This window comes from Bombus impatiens, unplaced genomic scaffold, assembly GCF_000188095.3.
Source record: "Bombus impatiens unplaced genomic scaffold, BIMP_2.2 scf_0548, whole genome shotgun sequence".
NCBI classification, from domain to species: Eukaryota; Metazoa; Arthropoda; class Insecta; order Hymenoptera; family Apidae; genus Bombus; species Bombus impatiens.
Genome location: NT_176967.1, coordinates 1,298,587 through 1,324,856, shown reverse-complemented (window position 1 = coordinate 1,324,856; position 26,270 = coordinate 1,298,587). Strand labels below are relative to the sequence as shown.

General features: G+C 39.5%; 5 protein-coding genes and 1 long non-coding RNA gene across 14 annotated transcripts in view; 4 read left to right on the top strand and 2 right to left on the bottom strand.

Moving 5' to 3' along the window:
- The window catches only part of LOC100744140 (broad-complex core protein isoforms 1/2/3/4/5), a 23,149-nt gene extending 13,709 nt beyond the window's left edge, over positions 1–9,440 (top strand). The window contains exon 6 of one of the 4 annotated variants that reach the window (XM_012388285.3): positions 9,174–9,440. In XM_012388285.3, the coding sequence (XP_012243708.1) occupies positions 9,174–9,406 (233 nt within the window). In that variant the 3' untranslated portion in view covers positions 9,407–9,440. Of the gene's footprint in view, positions 1–2,646; positions 2,947–4,201; positions 4,614–5,080; positions 7,517–9,173 lie in introns of those variants that run through there. The other 3 variants (XM_024369283.2, XM_003491291.4, XM_033322040.1) reach the window with 3 other exon arrangements.
- On the bottom strand, positions 7,843–10,576 carry LOC100744454 (NEDD8). Its single transcript, XM_012388297.3, has 4 exons — positions 10,061–10,576; positions 9,966–9,983; positions 9,489–9,601; positions 7,843–8,972 (listed from the first exon to the last, which is right to left on the bottom strand). Exons 1-4 carry the CDS (start codon positions 10,076–10,078, stop codon positions 8,888–8,890), a joined length of 234 nt encoding a protein of 77 aa, XP_012243720.1. The 5' UTR covers positions 10,079–10,576; the 3' UTR covers positions 7,843–8,887.
- Positions 10,577–11,344: 768 nt separating this feature from the next.
- Positions 11,345–13,563, top strand: LOC100744331 (mitochondrial import inner membrane translocase subunit Tim21). 5 transcript variants are annotated; one of them, XM_012388507.3, is made up of 5 exons: positions 11,345–11,378; positions 12,544–12,748; positions 12,825–13,059; positions 13,134–13,233; positions 13,308–13,563. In XM_012388507.3, exons 2-5 carry the CDS (start codon positions 12,547–12,549, stop codon positions 13,440–13,442), a joined length of 672 nt encoding a protein of 223 aa, XP_012243930.1. In that variant the 5' UTR covers positions 11,345–11,378; positions 12,544–12,546; the 3' UTR covers positions 13,443–13,563. The 5 variants fall into 5 exon arrangements, with proteins under 5 accessions (XP_012243930.1, XP_012243928.1, XP_033177937.1 ...); XM_012388505.2 differs by lacking the exon at positions 11,345–11,378 and adding an exon at positions 11,438–11,721; XM_033322046.1 differs by lacking the exon at positions 11,345–11,378 and adding an exon at positions 11,900–11,986.
- On the bottom strand, positions 11,391–12,029 carry LOC105680217 (transcription and mRNA export factor ENY2). The gene is made up of 2 exons (XM_012388510.2): positions 11,836–12,029; positions 11,391–11,715 (listed from the first exon to the last, which is right to left on the bottom strand). The coding sequence occupies exons 1-2, from the start codon at positions 11,883–11,885 to the stop codon at positions 11,487–11,489; spliced, it is 279 nt and encodes a 92-aa protein (XP_012243933.1). The 5' UTR covers positions 11,886–12,029; the 3' UTR covers positions 11,391–11,486.
- Positions 13,564–14,036: 473 nt separating the features above from the next.
- Positions 14,037–24,620, top strand: LOC100743950 (annulin). Of its 2 annotated transcripts, none has more exons than XM_012388439.3 (10): positions 14,037–14,748; positions 19,386–19,735; positions 19,823–19,955; positions 20,033–20,262; positions 20,345–20,658; positions 20,761–21,030; positions 21,145–21,224; positions 21,313–21,457; positions 21,534–21,840; positions 21,923–24,620. In XM_012388439.3, the coding sequence occupies exons 1-10, from the start codon at positions 14,616–14,618 to the stop codon at positions 22,226–22,228; spliced, it is 2,268 nt and encodes a 755-aa protein (XP_012243862.1). In that variant the 5' UTR covers positions 14,037–14,615; the 3' UTR covers positions 22,229–24,620. The 2 variants fall into 2 exon arrangements, with proteins under 2 accessions (XP_012243862.1, XP_003491337.1); XM_003491289.4 differs by lacking the exon at positions 14,037–14,748 and adding an exon at positions 18,861–19,085.
- Positions 17,278–17,626, top strand: LOC117151957. The gene is made up of 2 exons (XR_004462141.1): positions 17,278–17,409; positions 17,508–17,626. It is a non-coding gene; the product is annotated as an uncharacterized LOC117151957 (long non-coding RNA).
- Positions 24,621–26,270: the final 1,650 nt, after the last annotated feature.

Below are 26,270 nucleotides of genomic sequence, written 5' to 3'. Positions count from 1 at the left end.
AGCCGCAGCCGCTGTTGGGTCTGCAACCCCAACTGGAACCGGAACCGCGTCCACCAACACCGTTCCCGGTGTTCCCATAGTCTCCACTGTTAGCGGCGCTTCAACGGCGACCGATGTTACGACCACCCTGCCAACGCCCATTTCCGTCTCCTCCACCGCGATTGCCCATCAAAACGTCGGAAGCCCTACCGCTGGCCTCGAATCTAATGCTACTTATACTACTATACGCATTAGAGAAAGCAGCGTCGAAAGAATCACATCTAGTCCTATTCCTTAGTGTGAACATATCCTGCCGAATCCACTCACCCGTCGACGGAAAAGAGGATAAACGCGCGCGCGATTCTTCCACTCTTTCTGTCCCCTTCTCCTTTGAACCTATATCTCACCTATTGTCATTGCCATGTTTTTTCTTGACTCGTATACGTATAAACTATTCGAGTCGATATAGCACGCGTCAATTCCCCTACGAACATATGCTTTCGATTATAAATATTTTCTCTTTAGATTCTAACACGTAGGTATATTTATTTATATTTGCTTATACGATCCGATTTGTCGATCGAATCGTTCAAAATGATTTGCGATCGAAAGATCGGAATATTTTTGCGTGAAAATTATTCCTGCTAAACGAGTAATCAACGTATCGTAGCCACGAGCTAAGCATACCAAAAAGCTATTACGTTTTTACCTATAGCAGATTAGCATTCCGGTGTTGTTTGATTCATCGAGAAACGGGACATCACGAGCGCCCTATTTTTCAAATTTAACACGGAAATTCGCTAGAAATGTATATATCATGAAATGTCACTCTAGTCGTCGACGGGAAGCCTACGTTAAAGACACCTGTCTTACACTTTACGTTATACCCTAGTCATTTGTACACATGCGTGTGTGTACGTCCATTTATGTACATCCATATATGCATATGAAAACGGAGGAGGAGGAGGAGGTGGAGAGGGGAGGAGTAGAAGGCGAAGACGGAGGAAAAGAAAACGATGAAGATGAAGAAGAAGAAGAAGAAAGAGAAGATATCGCGTGCGTAATGATGAGGAAACCCTGTATTAACGTTTTTTATAACCAAAGACATGCAGTAGAACAGAAAGAAAAAGGCAAATTATTTTATCTAGTCAAATGAGTTCGGTACTTAATAGCGTGTAAGGAGGAATGTGCATCTTTCTTTGTACGATCGGCCGTGAATATGCAAATTTCGCAGAGTCCTGAACGATAGATCGACTATGAGACTGAACGGAAACGTTCGATCGTTTTCGAAGCTTCGATGTCTTTTCAATTAAGTTTTTCCGCCTCGACGAAAGTTTCAGGATCGGCCGTTAGAAGCTTCTATCTTTATTTTCAATCATCTCGATCGATCTTGATGGTTTTCTTGTTCGCGTATGATCGTAAACCTTCTTCGAGGCAAGGAACGATTCGTACTCACGATGTTGCAGCGTGTAAAATGTATTCGATCGTTGATTGGAAGTACAATTGTGTACTAGAGAAACGTGCCATTTTCGTTGCTCTTTCTTTTTCAAGTGGAGCGAACAAAAGCTTTATTTGTATTTAGCGACCAAGCTGTTCTTCATTGACAGTAATTGGCATTATGTTGCTCATTTATTTGTCTGGGAGAATCCGTATGTTACTCCCGGACCAAAATTTCGCCATAATATATACGTTTATGATATTAAACATACTCATTACGCCGTACTATTTTAATTATAAGCACAGAGGCTTGCCGAATTCATATACGTGCACATATTCGCCTATCTACGAAATATAGATAGAACTTTGTTTTCGTTTATACGTTTATGACGATATGAATATAAGAGTTTAATATCTTTACTTTATGTTATTTTTTGTTAATTTTATTATATTATGCTTATTGTTTGCTTGTTTCTTTTTCTTTTTAGTTTTAATTCGGTTTCGTTTTTCTATGTTAGAGTTTTATTTTAATCCGAGGAATCGTAATATCGAAAGAAGCTTGGCTTCTATCACGCGAGTTAATTCGATTCGAGTCGTTTACTTCTGTACGATTATAAAGAGGCTATTATTCGATTATATATACAGACAACATGCGATATGATCTCTTGTTCGCTGTATGCCAAAGTTCTTCAACACGTTGTAAATCGAGCATAGCGTTAAATCTATATTTTGCGGAACTTGATTGTGACGTGACTAAGTACAAATCGAAGCTAGTTGACAAATGTTAAAAAGGGAACAATTTAGCGCAATTGTCGTAAATTAATCACAACGTTGACTACGCCGCTGATTTTCGATGCTTGTACGATTCTGTTCTATTTAGTTTCTATACGAAGATATTTACAAAGAAACACTATCTCTATCAACAGAAATGCAAACATCACAGTGGTAGTCAACGGGTGGGTCAACAGTTTAGTAACGTTCTTTTATTATGCGAAGAAGCAAATTTTCTTTGTGCAAATTAATGATGCTTAAGTTATAATTTGCGATCGCATGCGTTCTATAGTTCTATATATACATATATATATATATAGAGAGAGAGAGAGAGTATATAATATATATGTATCTCGTGCTTATTATATTTTACTTCGCACAATTTGCACGTATACGTTTTATTGTGTAATTTCGAATCGTCTTTTTTCAAAATTGACGATATTTTATTAGAGGAACGAGTCAACGTTTGATGAGATATATTCCTTTCTATGTTACTTTTATCCCCCCCCCCCCTCTCCGTGTTTTATTTATACTAATTTACTTTACAAATTAAAGAAAAGAAGCAGGAAATATATTGAAATGTACATGCGTTTACTTATACTTGTGTATGGATAGACGTCTACGTTCAATTTAAAGGAAACGAATGTGCACATTCCTCGGAAACCACAATACAAATAAGTACAAGATTGCCAATTATTACTTTAGAAAAATTGATATTTCCTTCTTTAGTTATTTATAAAAATAAGAAGTATCTATATATATATATATAAAAAAATATATATAAATATACAAATACAAATATATAAATATAAATATATTAAAAAATATATATACAAATATTATAATATATCATTACACGATCTTATGTTTGGCTTATGCAAGTTAACAATGTAAGTAAAAAAGAAAAAAAAAGAAAAAGAAAAAAAGAAATATGTGTGAATAAAGTTTCAAAATGTGAATGCTGCAGAGTTCTTTTTTCAAACATAATCGAAGGTTTCAAATTTCGATGTTGTTACGTTCTTACTAAACTTGTTACTTTAATACGAATCGATCTAGATGAGTAAGTATATAACGAGTTGTTACACTTTATACAATGCGTGTTGCACAAACGATAGATACAAGCTTCGCATTTTTTTATTACTCGAACTTGAACACGTACGATATTGTACAATAAAATTTTGCGATAGAACTAATGTTTACAAAACATAAAACGCTCGACGAGTCAGCATTATCAAGATCACCTATTGTGTTAACTAACGAGAGCTGAAGGTGACAGAATACTTTGCGTATGTTCAGCGATGTCTATTTATAACGTAGTCTGTGTAGGTATCAAGTACTGATATTCGTAAATAAATACGGAAAACTATCTAATTAACATCGATTAATGATTCTGTTCTGAACACGGTATAATTGAATTATTACTTTTGGCGGTTGTCACTGTACCATGTCAAATTGTGCTTTAACGTTTTCACGCTTCTCACAGTTACCTACGTTTCTTTTTTTCGTTTCTCAATTTTGACACACCAATAGGACTTTATTAATATACTGCATATAATATTAGTGGCAATACGTTGATACATAAAGATCGCGGAATCACATCGTGTCGCATCGATGTAAGTTATTATTAGATAGAATGAAATGAAAAATATTTCTGGAACGAAGTAATGATTCGAAAGGGATCCTTGGTTGATATTGCAACTCGCAGAGCCGCATAAACCGGATAAAGCGATCGGTTTTCGTATTTACTGTGCGTATCGTGTTGTCGTATCGACGCGACGATGACGCGGCCACGACCGATACGTACGAGTCGGCTCTGAGAACAAACGCGAATCAACGGAGGATTCGATATATGGTGATTTATCATTTCCGATTGGAAAGGCGGTACATCCAGCACAGGTAGAACAATGATCTAGTCTGTGTTACGTGTTACTGTCCCCTCAATTTGTTTATGAAATGTAATTGCCTAGAAAGCAATGAGGAATCGGCGGGTCACGTGGCTGTTAATGTGTTGCAGGGGGGGTGGGACGCAATCGGAAGCATGTTGGCGATACAACTGGTCAAGTGGTGATGCAGGGTCCAGGGCGTTTTTCGTGCAGACTCTGCGGAAGCGTTTACAAGCACCTTGCTTCGCTGACCCAGCACCTTGAAGTGCATCGCAACCAGACTACCTGCATCCTATGTCACACCACTCTCAGTCGTAGAACCGACCTGCGACGTCACATGCGTCTGAAACATAACATGCAATGGCAAAAAACGATCCAGAAGCAGCGCAGCTCGAAAAACGAATTGGACTCGTAAATTTTTTCGAACGCGTCGAGAAATGTTGCTTCTCGCTCCGCCCTGGTCCCCCTATGTTTTTCTTCTTGTCTGTTCGCGTCAAGTAGAAACATCTTCCGATCTTTTCCCTCGGAAATTTCTCCCTTTTCTGTTTCTTTTCTTTTGTCTTTAGCTTCAGCCGCCATTTTTCCTTTTCTTTGTCCGTTAGTCGTCGTTCATCGTCGATGTGTCAACGCTTTTCTCTTTACTCCGAGAAGTAACCCGCTTTTACTGAACCATCCTTTAAAATAACCCGATGTTTCGCCATGTATTTTGTCGTTCGTACACATTGAGGTGAACCATTTGGTTAGCGTGTTCTCCCTATGTACAGTATTAAAATCGGACAGGGGCAAGAATTGTAGAATCTTACGTTGCTTGCATAGTTCTTGGAATATTTTAACGTTCGCGTAACATTTTATGATATTAACCGTTGCCGTTAATTTTCGCGTGAAGCAGAAAGTTTGAGGACAGTAACATGGGACTTAATTAATTTGTATCTATCATTTTCTAATCCCGATCTCATTCTGTCGAAATCTCTGGTACAGTATCTAAAAGCTGGACTTTTTTTTTACTGCAGAAAGCTAGGAGTACACGTTTCCTTCTTCGGGAAATAAATATCCACGGATTTCTTAATTCTCTGATTTTCGCAAGCTGATACATAATACTTACCCCTTTGCTATACTGGTAACATGCGTTTTCGACTTTCAGAGATGCGAACAGTCACATGGCGCGTATGCTTTTATATTACTTTCGTTTCTCATCGTTATGCTTTTAGTGTAAAGCGATAAGAAATCGAAAGATTTAATTGCAATGTGTAACGTTATTAAAGCGTCTCCGCTCTATAAAAATTCTAGTCAATACTGTACAGTACTTTAAGCCATTGTTAATACGTTTCTTTCTCTTATCGTATCTTCGCTTACGATACAAACTTTTAAGTCGACAATGTTTCATACGGATCTCTGTTACGCGCCCGATTATTAACACATTATTAGCGTTAAAAACCCTCGATAACTATTGTGTTCGTAATAGAACACTGCGAAATCGATGATAATACAGTTTTTTCGATAAGCGATAATTATCGACAGTGTGCAGACGAACTTGCAGTTGTGTACATTAGTCGACAGGCGATAGAACGTATGAAATACAAGATATCCATATCATCAATAGAAGAATTACGATATTTCGATGCGAGTAACAGGATGGTCGAGTCAAATGCGTTGCATTAGCGTGCAAGTAATGGCGTTCTTCGAGACTTTTAGATGCGTATTATTACAACTAAATGTTGCGACTCAGTAGAAGCTATACTTGTGAGCAGCCGACCGTTTTCCACTCATAATGTACTCGATTCAAATGAAACATGCGGTACTCGTCGTAAAAATCGTTTTAAATAACAACCTCGATATTGATATTACACTGACTCTGTTTACACGTCTGTTATTCGCGTGCTCGAGTTTTCTTTTTCGATAAGGATGAACTTAGCTACTTTGAAGGATCGCATAGACAGTGCCTTACACACAATTATCTAGTTTTACATTTTACATATTAACTTTCCAGATGTTTACCACAGTTGAACGCGTATAAGAGAATATAAGAGAACTGAAAGTTTTATTCTTTTCGTCTGTGGCTTCGTGTAAACATTGTCTCTGTATAAAATTGAACGAAACGATTCGTTCACCGATAATCCATATGACGAGAATGTAATTTTCGATCGTTTGATACGGTTCGGATTGTGTCTCTTAACTCGTTCGTTCTTATTCGTATATTATTTTCTTTCGCGATTTATGAAGTCGAGAAGTGTCGCGTTACCATTCAAAAGTTCCAACTTTACCGCTTAAGTGTCGTGCGTGTCGCTTTTTTATAAATTAATTTTATCGATAATGCTAATTAACTTAAGTTATTTGATTATTCTACGCTATAAGCCTTACGGAAATTCTACTTAATCCCCGTGAGTAGATCATATCTAATGAAATTCTTAGAAATAAATAAAATTAAATAAGGGGTAATTACTCGATAATATTTTAGAACGATATGTTCAAGCTTGAATATAGTGAAACTATTGTACGTTAGATTTGTAATGCGACACAGCAAATCTTAATTAAAAAATAATGAACGTAAAGCGTCATTTCGATTACGTGCATCTGAATGGGAATTATAAGATGTGCTTCTTACTTTATCCTCGAATTGATTGATTCGCGAGATACAGGCATTCCGTTTCAACTATCGATACAAAATTATACGTAAAGAGAGATCGATTTGTCCGATGAAAGACATTGTTTATGCACGATGAAGCACTTAATCGTAGAGTTACGCGTAGTTCTAAACATAGATGTTCGCTGTTGAGAATCGCACCAAGTTTCAAGGTAAAGTCGAAGTTTTCGAGATATCTCGTAAACGATCGATCTGAATTTATGCCATTAACTAAATATTAAGTAAAACATGTACTTGATTGCAATGCGTTTTTCTTTTAGATATTAAGTAAGATGTTAGAGTGACAGCGTGAATTTATACGATGTATATCGCACGATAGTTGACGTGTTAATGATAGTTTACTAAATTGGTTTCACAACCAACAATTGTCTTATCGTCACATCGATTAAATAATATTTAAGCAGCTGTCGTATTTTAAAGCACACACGCAAAAAAGAACTAAATGCATTTATCAGAACGATGTGTTTGCATTAACGAATTTCATTTAACAGGTCATGGGTAGCTTTCGCGAAAGGAACGATATACATAATAGATATCATGTTTGAGTGGAAACTTTATTTCATAAACCCATGGTTAACCATATATCGTGAACGCGGAACGCACCACGTACCTAGACGAACAAATGCAAACTGTCTATAGATAACATGATCAAGTAATAATTGCGCCGGTAGTAGCAAGCTTTTCATTTCGATTTAAAAACGTGTTACGTATATGTATTAATTGTGAGCTTGTGAGTTAAAAGTGACATAACAGTATGCTTTAAAATGTTATTACAGCAATGTAAATAAATCAATTTACAATGGAAGTTCCAGTGTTGATATCTTTCGGGAAAGTGATATGCATATATCAAATAGAAATTACGATCGAGGCAAAAATTTACGAACAGACATAGGTTCGATGCATTTCTCTTACGTACTGGATACAATATTAAGTCTCAGATGCGTTCTAATAACATTCAACTCGATTTATGATATTTATTTATAAGCAATTAAAGATATAAATGTGAACATAACAATTATCTTCTTTTAAATGTATTCTTAATTACGGTTCTGTTCTGCTTGTGGTGTGTGAACATACTCTCTCCTTTTGCCTTTTCTTTTCTTCTCCTACTTATTTTTTTCTTTTTTTTTCTAATATAGTAGGAAAGTGAATATTTTACAGTTTCACAGACAATACGCATTGCGGTGAAAACCGACCAGTATACCGCGAAACATATATGTTCCTGGGATTCTTGGAAATATCTCCGACAACCGGACAACTAAAAATTCTTGATCAAATTTTGAGAATTTTTACATTTAATACTTAGTTAAGGATCTCAGGTTATCCTTGTGATATCCATTATTTTACTCTATATACTAGTTTATATAATAATAAGTAGACTTGTGAGATTTGAAGTATCATTCGTTACGCGTATAGAAAACAAGTTCGTTAAAATCATTTATGTTAGTATTTAACAATCGCCGAAGTACTTCTGAAAGAATTAAAATTCGTCTCGAAATATTTATTGCGATATAATGTTATTGCAGCGTTAGTTATAGGAAGATATAAATTTATAGAGGCACACACAAGGATACCGGAATGGAGTTTGCATTCGCCAGGGTGGTTCTGTAATAAATGCGGTGTAACATTTACGACGCAGCCCGCTCTTCTACGGCATATTACATCGAGACACGAGGAGTCGCAGAGTTCTACCGCGTACTGCAACATTTGCCAACGATTTTTCAAAACAAAGTGGAGTCTGGCAACTCATAACAGCAAATATCATAGAAACTAATATTGAAATGATACGAGCTCGAATTTTCGAACGAAATTTATTCAAATTCGGATCGGGTCTCGCCTCAATGGGGACTTTACAAACTTAGGGAAATTAGATTCATACTACAAATATTGTACGCGGATATTTTTCATAATAGATATAATTGAAAGATGATTACGATATTGGTTATGCAAATATTAGGTTTCTATAACTGAATTACTTTTATTAATATTTATTTCAATTCTAAATGTAACCGTTCAATCAAAGAGAGATACAAAGACGATTACAAGTCCTTGCAAACACAGCGCAGCGAATGTAACATTGGAAAGCATCCTATTATATTTGTGGCTGATCTTATACAATCTGTAATATTCACACACACACACTCGCACATACATTCCAGAACAAGGAATGTTGTAATTATAAACCCCCTCTTAATGCGAGTACCAAATGCAGTACTGATCCACCTTGAACTTTATAATCTTGCGCCGTTTTTTCGTCATTCCTAAAAGACAACAAAAATTTTTATATTCACGATACATTCACAGTCATTAAATAATGAAAAACGTACACACACACACACATACACATACACACAGCTATGAGTATTAATTAATACAGTTCTGATATTAATGTAAATATAAGATATATTTGACAAGGGAAAATAAGAAGAAATGATGTTAAAATATCATAATTGATGGAACAGGAACCAGAAAACCAGGACAACTATACGACTCAGATTCAGTAAGGACTGTAGAAAGTCACTTTCCAGAGTATGTTCCATCAACACCGAAGAAGATGAATGCTACAAGAAGATGTAAAGTTTGCGCATCTAAGGGAATGCGGAAGGAATCTCGTTACTATTGCGCTTATTGTAATGTAGGGCTATGTGTTACACCATGCTTTAAGCAGTTTCATACTAAAAGCAATATCGAATGAAACATTAAAACATAATTTTCTCTTTAGCAAATTATCTTGTACAGTTGTGTATATTATTTCTATATTCAATTATGATACCTACATTTGCTTTCCAGAAAATATCAATCGCTGTTGTTGAGGCGGTATCCCTTCCTTTTCTTCCACTCTCTCCTTGATCCTTTCTACTTTATCTGTAGGTTCTATATCTATTTCAATCTATGAGAATAATGATATCTGTGATTGCTCTTAAACTTAAATATGCATCTATTAATCATACATATTAACGATGTATTTGTGAAACTTAATAGTAAACAACAATATGTGGAAGAATAGTAAATAACAATGGAGGAAGAATATATCCATTATTTGAAACAAACTCTAATTTGTGATAATACATTATTATTAATTACATCAAGTGTCAAATTTTCTATTTTTAACTGACAACATGATTTTATTAGAATGATGATTTTACTGCTATAATTGTTCTTTTTTCTAAGTGTATATAAAGATAAACGTTATGTTACATATTAAATCGCCAAATTGTATTTAAAATACATAAGATTATTTTGCAGTTACTTGCCTCCTTTCCGGTAAGAGTCTGAAACAAGGTTAGAATATATTTTCAGAACTTGTTATAAATGTCGTAGGTCCATCTCCGCCGGTCAATGTTCTTACCTTCACTTTGATCAACATTGTTTATGTTTTAAAAGACAATTTAATAAATAATCACTCTATGGTTACAAATTAAAAGCTATTGACATAAAGATGCACGTATGCGGTTTTCTGAACTTTGAATAAAATGTTCTATCTTCACCATATCTAGTGAGAAGTTTCTATACCTCCATCTAACGGTAATTCGGGAACGTATATATCGATAGCAGAAATGAGCAGGGAGATTGCCGATGAGCATGGAAGAAATACAGCCAAAAGTCCGTTCCACGAATTACCGCCTCTAGCGATCAAATAATCGAACTATACCCTTCTTTGCTTTGAAGGGTGAAACGAGCATATATAAGGGGCGGGGGAATGCGGGTTCGTATCGGGCCATACGGAATTGGTTAAAAGCAGTTACTTAATGGCGATTCGAAAATAAGCACCAAAACGCTGCGCCATACCACATGCACGTGCAAGTTTTCGATCGTTATTTTTGTATCGAGTTGTTGTAACTCCATTAATCCTGCGACGAAATCAAATCACCGTAAAATGATTCAACTACACAAATTATTATACAGAAAATTACGAACTCGTTGTAAAACTGTACGATTATTGTAAACATACAAATTGAATTGAATAAAACAATTTTATTTTGCAAATGAACAGAGCGTTTAATTATTTAAATCCTTCCAACTTTCAACATCCACAGTCTTCAAATTCTTTCCAATTGCGATAAAGAATTTTTTTTTATTTGGTAGACTATTTACAATCAATCCTCGTTGAAAATTTTAAGTAATTCCATTTGGCGTGGTATTTAAATTTGTTAAGTTTAGTCCTGAGTTGCTTCGATTTATCTATGATGTGTGATAAAGAATGACTAAGAAGTTCGAAAAAAATTAGTAAGATCGTTGCTATTGGTTACTATTGATTGCTGCTAGCTGCTCATGGTATCTCGATCATCGTTTCTGTAATCGATACAAAGAAAGAACAATTTATTTGCAATATGTAATTCACCTTCCAAACAATTTTTATGTCCTTCGATCTTTACTCTTCACTAATCGCCGCTCCGTTACAAATTTTGTTTCCCGTGTATAGTTCGGCCATTGTCCGCTAGAGGCTGATTTGTCGAGATGCATTTTTTGGTTAACTTTTTTAACATTGTAAAATGATCTAGCTATCTATTTGAACTGATCTCTGTTGACAGTTTCCAAGCAACATTTGTTATTTCTTATACTTTCTTAAATTGAAACAACCGTTTTTTTTTTATATATAATTACGTAAATGGTAAAATGTAATTAAAGGCAAAATAGGTTTATATTTATATAGTTAGACAACCAAGGCACTTCTATCAGTTTATATGTAAATATAATATATTTGTAATCTTAGTGTAAATTTATCAGCTATTGCAGTATGGCCATAGTATGACAGTGTAATGAATTTCTTATTGTTACATTTTTAATTTTTCTTCTTGAGCAATCAGTTGATTTTTTATTTTCTGTAGGAGTTCCTTTTTAACAGAGTCTGGAACAAGTGTTCTTGCTTTAGTTGTAACCATTGAAAGCAATTTATCATAAGTAATATCATGACCATGTTCTTTTATTAAATCCTTGCAGATTAATTTTACTTGATCTCTCCATCCACATTCAACTAATCGACGACGTAGCAACTCTTTTAGCCTAAAAGTAAGGTTAATTATAAGTCTAAATAAGCAATTGTTACAAGATTTTAATCGGTGAATAGACTAACGAATATAATACAAAATTTTGGACATATCATATTTATAAATGAATATTTACCCGTCACGATCTCCAACCATAACTAGTCTTTGATGTGGAGCAGTCTTCATTAGGACTTTTAATTTTATCTACTTTTCTATTAACAGAATTTTATAGCTTCTCTTAAAACACGATCTTTAAAGAGAGCCGCACTGTTTACTCCTTTTAATATGTAAGATAGGTTATGTTGTTTTGTCTTTTCGAGTTCATAACCTAACATTGTTTCATTTCTCAATTTCTCACATAGATGATGAAATAACCAAACATGAGCATTTCTAGCAGATTATAAAAGTGTTGTTTAAAGTAACCTATCATTAAAATACCATTATTGATATTTATTCATAATTATTTCAATTTTTTACAAATGAAATATTTCTTATTAATCCATAGGTATGTAAAATAGGTAAAGAAAATAGATGATAAATTATTAAAAGACGGTTTCAAAATCTACTAGGATAATTGGTACAATGTTAGTAATAGTTTCAGAAATATTATTTTTACAGCATGCAACGTATGTTAAATGTTATTTGATCATTGTGATGACTATAAATATCACTTTTATATTTTATTTAAATACTTTTTAACTACTTTTATCAGTTACTTTGCATTATTACTATGGATAGAATTTTGTATAGAATTAGTCTGTATGGACAGTGTAGTTCAATACTTTGCAGTAGTTATTGTTTACATTTATGCCGTTTGTACAAGGAGTATTTATCATCATTTTAGGAGATGGCATCAACACGAGTAATCAATTGCTTTTCGTACAAAAGACTTGTAGCAGTCTCTAGCCTAAAAAATGTATACATTCTTTCTAATTTTAGTATTAATTCTAATTTTCGACAAAATGCATTATATTGTACGAAAAAATCAATTGCTAAAACAGATTATGTTGAACATGAAAATAAAATACAAGTTGGATTTGCGGATGTAGGTAAATTTCCTATGTATATATGGACACATAAAGCATAAAAATCAATACCATCCTGAATATATTGTTTTTATTACAGTTAAAGAAAATACAAAATCTATTGGATACTTAGGTGTAATAATTGGTGGTATAGGAATTACTGCCTTCATGTTTTATATGATTTTTGACGAATTATTTTCCAATAAAAGTCCAAACAGCGTATATAGTAAAGCATTAGATCGCTGCATCAAACATCCTAAAGTAACAGATGCCCTAGGAGAACCAATAAAAGCATATGGAGAAGAGAGCAGACGTGGACGTAGAAGTCACATAAGGTAAAGTTATATTTGTATTTATTACTGTTTCTCTTTATAGTTAATATTATTATTAACTACATATAATATTTCAGTCATATTATCTTTGAAAAGGATGGAGTACGTCATATGAGAATGAAATTTTATATTCAAGGTATAAGGAAACGCGCAACTGTGAATTTAGAAGTGCAAGAAGTAAGATATAATGTTTTTATATTTTGTAGACATTCAGTTTAAGATTAATTAAAAATGTAACTTTTATGTATTAGGATGAATCTGGCAATTATATGTACAGATATTTATATGTACTTGTGGATGATATTTTGCAAACTATTATTAAAATAGAAGACAATAGAGAACAAAAGAGGAGCTCCAGTACTGAAGCAGAACTTGAATGGAATTAATATGTTAGATCTTTCTAATTAATATTTAGTATATTATGTACAGAAACGATTACAATCGATTATTTTAAATACACTTCTGTAAAATTTGTGTCAAATAAATATGGTGATACTTGAAAGAAAAGTTTTATATTTATTTATAAATCGTGGGCTGCATAATAGTCGCAAATAAATATTTTTACATATGTTATAACAAGTTCTTATGAAATAAAGAAGAAAATATGCTAATAACAATATTTCTCTTTAAAAGTAATAGTCTTTAAATAGATGTAACATTCAGGAAATTCGAGGAACGAAAGTTTACTTATGTGACTTCATCTTCCTGTAACGAGAATCGAGGTGCAAGCGAAATAAATAAAAATGAGTTACAATACTTTTAAGATAATGTTTATGTTATTACTAACAGAAAGGGTAAGTGTAATTTAGAATGAATGAAAATGAAAGAAAGAGGTAAATAGTATCTACGATGGTTAGGTAAAGATGCGAAGGGATCGTTAGCATTCATGATCATCTAAAAATTGATCGGAATCTGGGGAGAGATCATGTCGTCTGCATCATTTATGATGCCAACTGAGTCTCTGACAGTCCTTCATTTACTCGCGAGCAGATCGACAGAGCGCGTCGTCTATATCAGTCCGCGTTGGAGCTTAAATTGTGACGTGATATCATACAGTAACTCCTTGTTTAATTCTGAATCTTTTTCAAACTTATACCGATATTTGACAATTATTTCAATGTTAATAAATTGACATTTCATTACAGAGTTTTAACATACTCTCTGTGCCTTTTAATCGTGTATCTCGATGATTAAGATATAATTTAAAATTCTTCTAAATTTCTTAGTTTTTATACGGAAGACTTTTCGTGGTAGTGAGTCAATAGCTGAATTGAAACAGAGTCCTCTGAATAAGTGATTGGTACCGCAAGATCCAAATTTCTCTTCGATTGCATCAGATGACCTGTTGTCGGTAATTATGTTTCGTAAAGATAATTCAACGTGAGGTGTACTACTGTTGAACGATCGAAGCGAAATCGCGTGTCGTAGTGGAATGACATGGAAATGTCATCAAAAGTATGGGAAATACTATGAACTTTTGAATTTGAAAGGCAGACAAAAACAGAAGACAATAATTAAATAAAATATATCGTATTTATTGCCGTACAAGATTGAAAAAAATGGGCAAGGTTTGTTCTTGTTTTTCACGATTTAGAGCAATTTTTACACCCGAAACTGTTACGGACAGTCCCCTTAAGCCATTATGCACAAAACCGGAATGTCTTCCACGGCCACCTGCAGCATCTAGTTCTGGTAAGTTCCGAGCAACACTGTTTACATGTTAAATAATTTCCAATTGGAACGATCGCCTCAAACCGTAGATCAACGCGATGACAAATACATTTTAATACTTGTAAATCATTGTAAACATATGTGGACAATATACCTTTTACTTTATACTTGCAGAAGTTAATTTGCGATAACCTTCTTGCATGATTGATGACCTTGTCGCGTGTAATTCACAGATAGGATTGATGTTTTCCTATATATTAGATAAACGACATCAGAATCCTGTGATTTGGCGCGTGTGAGAAAAAAAATGACGTTTCTAGAAGAATATCGTTCTTCGTAGAATTTCGTTCTATTTTGTAAGTCAATTTACTGAGAATCGATTTATTCTACGCTCGAACAAATAGCAACGTGTTAACGCGATCTAGACAGAAACCGATGATTTATCGTGCTTCTATTATTATATCTAACGTAGTTATAACGGCGGATACGAGCGCAGCTCGAAACAATCCTCGAAGGATTTCCAAAGTTTCTAGTCCTTGGCACGAGCGACGCTTTTCTTTTTGTATACATATTCTTAAGACCTATTTTAAGAAAGCACGTGCTAGCCAGCCAGTGTATCGAGGGTGCTCCTCGATCTTCGATACGTGCGAAATGTGCTTTCGATAGTTTCGATCATCGCTTATCATAATCATCCGAGCTATACCGAAACGTTTGCTTTGAGTTCGTTACGGCGGTGATGTCATTAGCCGCTACATGTTTTTAGGCAACTGCGTAATTTCGAAAACTTCCTGTTACTACTTTTTCGATGTAACGACGCAACTCGGCGTTGCTTCTGTTTTACCGGCTCGGTATGGTTTCAAGATCAAGGCGAAGATTTACGAGAGAATCTTGGAAGAAATATTTTTCAAAAGTTTAGTCAACAGATATGTTCGGTTGGAAATTAGCAAGCAAACAGAAATCGCGCGAACAACGTGAATTCCTCTCGGCGCTTGAAAATTTGGTCGATAGTACTTCACCAAAGAAAATAAACTCGTCTTGCCAGCCAGATGGGAAATCTCACTTTTCGCTTCTTTCGCGGCCAGTCGGCCCAAATCGAATTATTCGACGATGTACGTCTCGTTAGTCTTGTTACGCGTGCAGACTTTCGTCGTGACTCTTTAGCTGCTATCGTTTCCATTGCAATTCTTTCATCCGCCAATGTGCAACGTAAAACGGACAAAACGTCCCTCCTCTCGATACCGTGGATATTTGTGAATCGATAAAAGGTAGAAACGAATGTGACATTACAACGTGTGTTTAACGGCCTCGAGGTGTGACCACTGCCATGAATGAAAGTAAAATTACGCAAGTGGCACCCTGACCTCTGTGAGGCATGACGTCAGCCTCAATTACGCACAGTTGTATTATTACCCGAGCTTTTTCCGAGATCGAAAGCAGACTCAACTATTTCTGATTCATCTTCTTGGCATTTCTAATTGTGAGATAGCGAGCCATGTAACGCGAATACGATATTTTCACGCGAATTCATTCGCGCCAACGTTACTTCGATTGATTTTAAAACCGACCGTACGAGTTATCTCTTCTTCTGGCAATATTTCGTAGCCAATCATTTTTACGCGATTACCTTGCGGATTAAAATTGCGCGCGATGTCGTCGTGCAGTAAATAAAAGCCAGTATTAACGCATAGTATTAACGAACGAACAGAGCAATTCGTTATACGATAAGCATACCTCGGATGTTCCCCGTTTCTTCAAAATATGCGTCTTCCTGTCGCCTCGCGTTTGAAACTGCAATAATACCATGTACAGTATATACCAAGAAGAATGTTAATCTTATGCGGATATCGTTGTTCGCATGAAACGAGAGGAAGTTCCTGTTGCACCAGGAACATGCATAGCCGCTATTTATCGCCGTAGCTACTACGGCACGTGCTAAAACTCGTCACACAGGCTTTTGCTTAATTATTTACAGCCGCTTCTCTAACAAGTGTAACTTCGCTTCCTCTAGCGCTGATAACTTTTTACGATATTTGCACCGATAGAAACTCAAATCCACGCGTTCTATGTGCTCGTCCTATCTTCGTTGAAACTTATTATAGTTTGCCAGTAATTGAGTCAATTTTTATGGAAATTATGAATATTCCCGATCGTGGTAAGCTTGAATTCTCAGTATCGTACGAAGGAAAAGAGATAAATCGTTTAGATAATGAAAATTCTATTCTTACGTTGCATCGAATACATGACATCGCGCGTCATCATCGGTTGCTATGGATAATCTGCATTCTAGAACACTTATCTGTGTCTACTTAACTATATATATATATATATATATACATGTGCATAGCAGATTGCCTCGTGGCGTTATTTTTAATCGAAAACAATACCATTAGGTATGTAGATGCCATAATTTCTTGCCGCTTACCAACTCACCAAAATAGCATCGATTTCGTATGAAACCGGTTGAAGTAATCGTATGACGGCTGCACTATATACAGATACTTTGAGTAATTTGATCGTTTAACACGATATTTCTTACGCGATCGGCTGTCCGGCTGTCGGGTTATTATATATTATGCGATAGATCAATATTTATTTCTAATTGATCCGGTATAACATTAAGTACGACGGTGTTAATAGAAAGGTAACTGAACCGAGGAATTTTCACTACCAAACTAACCGATCGTAAGTAGCTACGTAATCTTGAAGATTAAACTTCAGTAGATAAATAAATTTGTTCTTGCATCTGTGTTTTCCTAACGATTCTCCGTTATTACGTATAGGCAGCTTACGATTCTCCGACTTGTGTACAGACACAAACACACACACACACAAATACACGCGCGTCGCAGCGATAGAAATTGCAAGCGAACAAGCAAGAATCTGTGAAAGGATGAAAAAAATAAAAAAAATAATAAGAAAGGGGCGAAGAATTGGCGAAAGGAGAGAAACAGAGCGTAGAGGATCGAAGAAAATTAAATAAACGAACAATAAGGAAGAGTAATGTACATGACGGAAATGAAAAAACTTAAAAGTGCGAAGGAACGAACAACGTGTAGAGAAAACAGAGTTGAATTAATGCGATGCTTGGCTGTACCAAAAATTTGCAAGAGAACGAATAAAGTAAAATTTATAAAAAATCGAAAGATGAAAAAGAAGAAAGGATAGAGAAATGAAAAGAGGTGAAAGGATTTGGAAAAGATGTTTCCGCGTATTACTTTAACACGTGCTTATTTAGCTTTTCGATGTATCTGTGATACGTATTTGTCGATGGATACGTTGTTTTCGTACATATCCCTCTTTTCTATCTCGCAAAACTCTCCGCGTGAAGCTTCTTAAAAGTTAGCCGCGTGAAAGAAAATCGGTCGTAAAGATCGATATTTGTCTATTTACTCTATGGAACGTTTTCGCTTGGAATCGCGATTGTGCGAGGACAAACGAATCGCTAACAACGAAAATAGGTGACGGCCAGTGCGAGCAAGTCGCGTTTCCACTTCTTTTCGCAATATGGCAATTAATTGCGTCGACGAGTTTCTTTGTCAAGGCTTGAATTTCAAATAGTCGCGGCTTTTGCAAACCGATTTAAGACGAAAACACGCGAGACGTCGATACTAATTGAACGTACCGACCGATTCTCGTAATTGTACGATACATGGAAACGAGACAATTATTGCCGCCAAAACTGGTAAACGTGTCAACACCGGCGTAATGACTCTTTCGACGATCCGTAGTTTTTCACCGGCCTTGTCAATCTACTCGATCGTATGGATCAGCCGCTTTCCACGTACATCTTGATCACGTTCGACCATATAAAGATGTTGTTGGCGATCTTCGATATCCGTTTTCTTGGAATACGGCGCGACAGATTATCTGATATACAATTCGTTTCGTAATTACCAGAGTAAATTGTGAGAAATAATCGATAGGATGAAGAGTAGGTGACTCCGATTGGTACCTAGACTCATCGATGACGCCATGTATGGTTGCGTTCGTCGATGCAGAAAAGTCCTTGACGTATCTCCTAGAATATAGCAACCCACCCAACGTGTAGGGCGGCGCGGCGCGTAAAGCGGAGCACCTCGTCTCGCCGTTCCGTACCGTGCAGTCATGTACAGTATACAGCATTGCAATTTCTTCCTTATTTCCAGAACGGGGAGCGATCGCTCACTCTCAGTGATTTCATAGAACTGTGAGCGGTCGAAGGACCGCGGCGCGATATCCGCCGATGGATTCAGTCTTTCGTTCGTTTTCGAGGGACGAGTTTGCATTCCCGAGTCCTCGAAGGATGTTTTATAGATTTTACGATCGTTACCGGTCTTTCAATGATCGCCGTTCCAATCCCTTTCCATTCAGATTTTACTGTGAGTGTTCGCATCCTCGCGATCTAGTTTCTATCTTGAACCTTTCGACGCGCGGTGTTCCTCCTTTCAATATCTCGCAAATAGTAAAAGACCGGGCAATTAATTTTAATTATTCCATTGGATCGTATCCTTATCGTCGTTGGCAATTCGCCATACGCGCGAATTTACTCAAGCGTTTCAGGATGTCGGCAGAATCAGAAATATCGTTATGTAAAGCGTGTTTCGTACGTGGGAATCGTCGCGTCGCGTCGTAAACGAAGTTAAAATGGTAAAAAAATCGTGTTCGTATTCTGCTCGCAGGGGAAGATTTTGGAGTTCCAGTGTTGACGATCGCAGACGTGGATCCGTGTATCGCGGAGAATGGAGTCAATCACAGAACATCCAGATACGACTTGATGACTAGACAGGACGACAAATCTAGGCTGGTCGTTAGACGGGGGCAAGAATTTTACTTACACTTGACTTTGTCCAGAGATTACGAGCCAAGTATCGATGGTATGTCGATAATTTTCACGGTTGACGGAGTCGAGAGGCCGCTATACGGGCACGGAACCCTCGTTGCGACGGCTGTTCTTTATCCGGGAGAACCGTCCGAGGGTCCCTGGCATGCCACCATCGACGCTATTCAACACAATTTTATTCGATTGAAGGTAAGCGATCAAAGGCGTATCGTCTTTCGTTCGTTTTCCATCGGCGCGGTCCTAACACGAGCGATTCTTCTTTTGTCACTTTCTCAGATCGTTGCAGCTCCCGACGCGATAATAGGCAAGTGGAGGATAGACATCGACACCAAGAACAAGAATTTAGACGGAGCCGTTAGTTACACGGTGAAACAACCGTTTTATCTAATTTTCAATCCCTGGTGCAGAGGTAGGGAATTTCGATTTCGATGAAAGAGGCCAACCAATCCGAATACGCGGGACAATGATCTTTTGACGATTTTCCAGAGGACGCGGTGTACATGGAGGAGGAAGATCAGCGACAGGAGTACGTGATGGCGGAGGATGGTTTGATATGGCGTGGAAGCTACAATCGTCTGAGACCAACGGTTTGGAAATATTCGCAGTTCGAGCGGGACATATTAGATTGCGCGCTGCATCTGATGATTCAAGTTGGGAAAGTTCGAATACACGGCAGAAACGATCCTGTCGTTATATCTCGCATTCTGTCGGCAGCTGTGAGTACTCGAATCGACTTCTTTGTCCGACACGTCTTTTTGCTGTCGATCGCGAAACTCAAGGAAAGTTGCCGCGTTACAGGTAAATTCGCCGGACGACAATGGCGCGGTAATGGGTAACTGGTCCGACGATTTTGGAGGTGGTACACCACCGACCAAATGGTTGGGTTCGCAAAAGATCCTGCAACAATACTATAAGACGAAGAAACCGGTCAAGTATGGTCAATGCTGGGTATTCTCGGGAGTGTTGGCCACCGTTTGCCGTACCCTGGGACTACCTTGTCGCGTGGTAACCAATTATGCGAGCGCGCACGACACTCAGAGCAGCTTGACCGTCGACTATTTCGTCGACGCCGAGGGGAAAGTTATGGAGGAGATGAACAGCGATTCGATATGGCAAGTATTACGTCTAAGTATACTCGGGTAGTTGCAGCGCGTATCGATCGTATACGCGCACGCGGTTCCATCGTTTTTCACTGCGATCCGGTCATTTCGTAGGAATTTCCACGTGTGGAACGAGGTATGGATGACTCGATTGGACTTGTCGCCGGAATATTCTGGTTGGCAAGCGATCGATGCGACTCCTCAAGAATTGAGCGAGGACGCGTACCGTTGCGGACCGGCTTCCGTCGCCGCTGTGAAGAAAGGCGAGGTTCTCCGACCTTATGACAATGCCTTCCTCTTCGCCGAGGTCAACGCGGATAAAGTGTTTTGGCGTTACAACGGACCGACTCAACCTTTAAAGTTGATTCGAAAGGACGTGTACGGGTGAGTATTTCACGCGTTACGGTCTTCCTTTAAGATCGATCGATTCGTCGTTTCGATTCCAGCAAAGAGAATAACGTCCATTTGTTTTACCTTCTTTTTTTTTTCGATACCTAGCATCGGGCAATTTATTAGCACGAAAGCGATCGGTAGATGGGCGAGGGAAGATATCACTCATACCTACAAGTATCCAGAAAGTAAGAGATCCTTCGAAGAGCGAGCGACCAGCGAGTCCTCGATTCTTGCTAAAGTCTTAACGCGCGGTTCCTTGTTTTCGTTTCACAGAGTCGGAAGAAGAACGGGCTGCCATGTTGAAGGCGTTGCGTCAAAGTCAGTCGTTGTTTAGTCGTTATTACCTGAACGAGGAGTTCAACGACGTCATGTTTAACTTCGAGTTACGCGACGATATCGTGATCGGACAACCTTTCAGGTATTTCCTCGTTTGTTCCTTAGCTCCGTTTACTCTCCGTTTAGCTCATATACTCACGAGATGCGTCCTGTTACAGTGTCGTGTTGCTGATTAAAAATAGAAGCAATTACAACGAGTATGAGGTCTCGGTGATTTTAAGAGTGGAGACGGTTCTGTACACCGGACGGGTCGGCGACCCAGTGAAGAGATTAAATATCGATCGACTGGTGAGACCTGGAGTCCTCGAGGAAGTGCGTATGGATGTATCCTGGGAGGAATACGGACCTCGACTATTGAATCAGTGCGCATTCAATATTTCCTGCCTGGCCACCATCAAGGACACCAATTTCGAGTACTTTGCGCAAGACGACTTTCGCGTGAGGAAACCCGACATTAAAATCACGGTACGTAGGTGCTCTCTACGTTCTATCCTATCTACGTTTATCGCGTAATCGACGACGAAGTAAATTAAAATCGTTTGCGTAGTTGGAGAACGAGCCGGAAGTTGGCAAGACGCTAAACGCGACAGCGAAATTTCAAAATCCGCTGCCCATCCCACTGAAGAAGTGCAGATTCTTGATCGAGGGACCTGGAATGGACGAGCAGCTGAAATTGAAACTGTCGGACCAGGTAGAGGTGGACGCGTACGCGGAATGTTCGTTCTCTATGGTACCGAAATTCGAAGGCCGCGCCACGATCGCTGCGAAATTTTACTCGAAAGAGCTCGAGGACGTTGACGGTTTCGTCAATTTTATGGTAAAATCGATGAAAGCTGTTACAAACGGCGAGTAACGAGCCGACGAACCGAAATCGACGGCGTAAGTAGTCTGTATTCACGAGTCTTGCAGCGAGCTTCGTCTCTTTAACAAGTGTTCGTAATGTTTTGTACGAAATAAAAGTTTGAGAGTCGCTTGCCTCGCATATGCCGTATGCGGAGGTGGCGCAAGTCGAACATTTTCGTTCAGATACTATGCACGATCCTTTTCCTACCGCGGCGTCTGCATCGAGAACGTTTAGAGTAAACGTCAGAAAGGAGAAGAAGCGGCAGGACGAATGGCATACCGGTTCGGAACAGGCTTCTACGTTAGGCCAATAAAAAATTCAATCGACAGAGAACTACCTGAGCAGCGTGGATAGCCGGGACTACCGACTACACGCGGCAGGCGATATTAACGAGCGGCGATCGAGAGAGTCACTGTGTCGTGTGCGTGATTATTCGGAATAACAGACGGAGATATGGAAGAGGAGGAAGGAGAAGAAAAGGAGAAGAAACGGGACGGGGAAGAGAAACGATCGCGATGATGACGAGTGTTCACGAGCGCGCGCATGACACTGACGCGAGTCATGCATCACCATCTAGGAAATTAACGTTGAAATATTATAGACGATGAATGGACCCGATAGCGAGCCAACTCGCCCGGGACGGAGTCCAGCTTCGATCACTTGCCTGCGAAAGAAACTGGCTGCCAGCCGACTCGGCGGTAAAACCAATCGACCAAGTTCGTTGGACGGTACGTGGATCGATCGAAATGGGAAAGCAGGGTGGGGTTCGATGACAGACATTAATTTACTATTATCTAAGGACGCGAGGAGTACGCGTGGATATACATACCGCGTGCGTGATTTCTCCAGCCCACGTACCCACGACTCGCGAATAGCAATCGCGCGGAGACGAGGTAGTATTTTTATAACGGGTCCCCGTTTCGATTAAAAGAGACTAAAGAGGAAGAGGAACGAAACGATAAGCTGGTAGCAAGTGAAGACGAATACGAGGATCGTAGAAGGGGGGAAGAAAAATGATAAACGAAAACGTTGGAGTGGAAGAGAGCGAAGAGGGTGGCGGAGGGTGGCGAGGAAGCCGGCGGGAGACGAGCGAAGCGAAGAGGGAGGAAGAGAGAAAGGGAGAGGAAGAGAAGAAGAGAGGAAGAACGATATGGAAGATAGTAGTGAGATATGTCTAAATACATAACCGTGACACGTGATGGACGTGTTGCGGCCCCTGTCTACAGGGGTCTCGAAGGAGCCTACGGGGCCCGTACCGATCTCCATTTGGATCCACGGGATTCTGGACTTGGCACCCTGCTACGCGCCATGCATCAACACCCAAGATCCATCCCATTATACCTCATCAGAATAACAAACACGCCTTCCATGCTAAACCAACATTCTTTTGTTCCCATCGAATCCCAGGATCCATCAGAATCGCCGCGAACCATGCGCGTCAGTGACGTATATGTTTTCGTGTAGCCAACAGGCCATAGGGGGTCTTCTCTCAGGCCTGCGAGAATCTCAGAAGATATCGTGAAATATCGTCGGATAGCAGAACCGGCGGTTCCAGACCCTCCCGAAGCTTCTCTTCGCCTCTGCGTTTCCATAGTTTGCCGATTTTCTAGCTCGGTTTCGTTGGTCGTCGCGCGACCACCATTTTATTTCATGCCCGTATACACCTAAGATTATGGCTATTCGCTCGATTACGTTCGCTTTAGAAGGGTAACAGATCGCCTTTTATCATCCCTCTCGAACGAACGTCTCGCTTTGACGACACGTTTCTAGATGGCAGCACGCTCTCGAATCGTCGAAGGGATGTATCACGTAGCTGGAAATTGATGGCTCGGGGGGAACGAAAAACTCGCACGATGATAAAATTCGATTGACGGGAGGAAACGTTGAAATACGTAAAAATGTCGTATTTAGCGTGCAAGGCGACCGTAATAAATCGAACGCGCTGGGCATTCGCGATCACGTTGCGTATCGATGGTTTAGTAGCGATCGTAAACAATCATAATCGAGATCACACGAAATGCGAGTGACCGCGATAACGCGTAACGCGTACGCGGATTCGTTACGTACCACGTTTGATCTACGAACCAACGGCGCGTTGCATCGTTCGTAGAGCGAACTGGAAAAACGAAAGAACGTCCGACGACCAAGTACGGACGAGAACGAAAGAAGAGCGGCTCTTTCGATTATCCGAGACGGGAAATCTCTGTTTTGCGATTCGACGCGCGCTAATCGATCGTACGAAGTGGCCCGCGGGGCGACTCCTAGCTCCACCGTAACGGTGGACTTAATTTCGCTATTCGAAGCAACATTGGGAAGTGGCGTGCATCCAGCCGCGTGCACGTGTACGTAATGTTTCCCGTCATCAGGAAAACTCTGTGCAGTAAAAGTGTCGAAACGGTTACTACCTTTCCTTTTACGTCTCTCGACCTTTATTCCTCGCGAATTCATTGCCGCGTAGAGGCAGTAAAGACCACCGCTAATTCTCGGAAGGTATTTCTTTCAAAGGAACAGGACGAACGACGAATCGGTGGTGGAAACGGCAAACTAAAACGCGATACGAGAGGAAATTGGTTGGATCGGTGTGGCGTGGCTTTCGACCGGTCGATCTTTTAAAACGCGTTGCCGTGCATCTTTTCAATCGCGTTTCCGACTACTCGTCACGTCCCTTGACAGTTTACCGTTTACCTTTTTCTGTTTGCACGAGCATCCCCGGTGCGGTTCGGCATTGTCAGCGAACAAAGCTGCGTAACGACGAGAGGAAAGGTAATTCGTTCGATAGACAGACATCGGGCGAAGCGTCGTCGTACAACGAAACGAGGAAGAGGCCGTGTTTCGTCGACGCGATTCGACTCGACCGCGAGCGGAAAATTTCCGTCACAGCCGCTTCGACCAACACGATCAGTCGCGAGAAATTAGTTTTCTCGTTGGAAACTGTGGTGAAACGAAAGCGGCGCGCGTGCTCGAGTTCTTCCCCTGTAACGTGGATCGTGTCGTATCGAATTCCAATCTAATTTGCATCGGAGGACGGAACGGTTGTTTACCCACGTATAAGCCCGAACAGTTGCGAGCGGCTGGCAGCGTATTTGCGCGAGGATTTCGTCGAGGCGGTAGAGAAAGGAGCGGCCAAATCGGCCACACCGCCTTCCTTCGTATACCGCTCGAGGTAGGGTGGTATCGAGGGATCGTAGGAGGGATTCCGAAGACGAGGCGAAGCAGGAAGGGACTGGAAAAAAGGGAGAGATAGAGCGCGACTACCTTATTACGCATGCACCCTGTCTAACGAAAACGACTCGCTCGTTGACTGACTGACTGACTGACTAACTGACTGACGCCCCGTACCACCGCTTCGCCGTGCGCGTTTATATTCCCGCGTTTGTACGAGACGAACGTGCGAGTAGCTGGACGGAAATGTACGGTTGGTCGCGAAACCATGAAAAAGTCTGGCCGAATGAGGAGAGAATAGATAGAGAGAATAGACGGAAGAGTCGGTTGGAAAGGGCGGCGATTTATCGTGCCGAAGTAGATGATACTAGTTAGCGGTTTCGTAAGTGACGAGAATCGTTCGAAAGTCACGCGCTGAAAGGAGAACAGGGGTACGAACCGGTTTACGAAATTGACCGAGTTCAAAGGGTATATTTATCCGGACAAAAAGTAGAGGACAAAGGATGGACTGGAATCGGGGGCAGGCAAATGGTATTTAATGCGCCGTGTGACTGACGCGCCGTACCGGCGTTGCATCGGCGAGGAATCGCGTGTCAACGTTTAGCGGGAAGAACGACGACCGTTTAGGTCGGCGTTCGAAAAGAACAGACCGTGCCCGCGGGAATTCGCGGCCATTGTGTCGGCCATCTTTGATCGGCGACTATTACGTCGGCGGTTATGCTCGTGACGCGAAATGACAGGTTCTAGGGAACATTTGGCCGACGTTGGACATCGATCTTGGATTCCGCCACTTTCCGATATAATAGCGGCGGCAAGATCGGTAGGTGGACAACGGTCGAACCGCAACGTCGTTCGGATTCGTCGAAAAGAGGTTTGAGGATGCGAGCGA

Bases quoted from the DNA above. Each gene is read 5' to 3' on its own strand.
- LOC100744454 (XM_012388297.3), bottom strand. The intron at 8,973-9,488 runs GTAGGTATCATA...GTTGTCTTTTAG, and splicing joins ATATTTTCTGGAAAGCAAAT to GAATGACGAAAAAACGGCGC.
- LOC105680217 (XM_012388510.2), bottom strand. From the start codon at position 11,885: ATGAAGACTGCTCCACATCAAAGACTAGTTATGGTTGGAGATCGTGAC. The intron at 11,716-11,835 runs GTAAATATTCAT...CCTTACTTTTAG, and splicing joins ATGGTTGGAGATCGTGACGG to GCTAAAAGAGTTGCTACGTC.
- LOC100744331 (XM_012388507.3), top strand. From the start codon at position 12,547: ATGGCATCAACACGAGTAATCAATTGCTTTTCGTACAAAAGACTTGTA. The intron at 12,749-12,824 runs GTAAATTTCCTA...TTTTTATTACAG, and splicing joins AGTTGGATTTGCGGATGTAG to TTAAAGAAAATACAAAATCT. The intron at 13,234-13,307 runs GTAAGATATAAT...TTTATGTATTAG, and splicing joins TGAATTTAGAAGTGCAAGAA to GATGAATCTGGCAATTATAT.
- LOC100743950 (XM_003491289.4), top strand. From the start codon at position 18,950: ATGGATTCAGTCTTTCGTTCGTTTTCGAGGGACGAGTTTGCATTCCCG. The intron at 19,086-19,385 runs GTGAGTGTTCGC...TTCTGCTCGCAG, and splicing joins CTTTCCATTCAGATTTTACT to GGGAAGATTTTGGAGTTCCA. The intron at 21,458-21,533 runs GTATTTCCTCGT...GTCCTGTTACAG, and splicing joins GTGATCGGACAACCTTTCAG to TGTCGTGTTGCTGATTAAAA.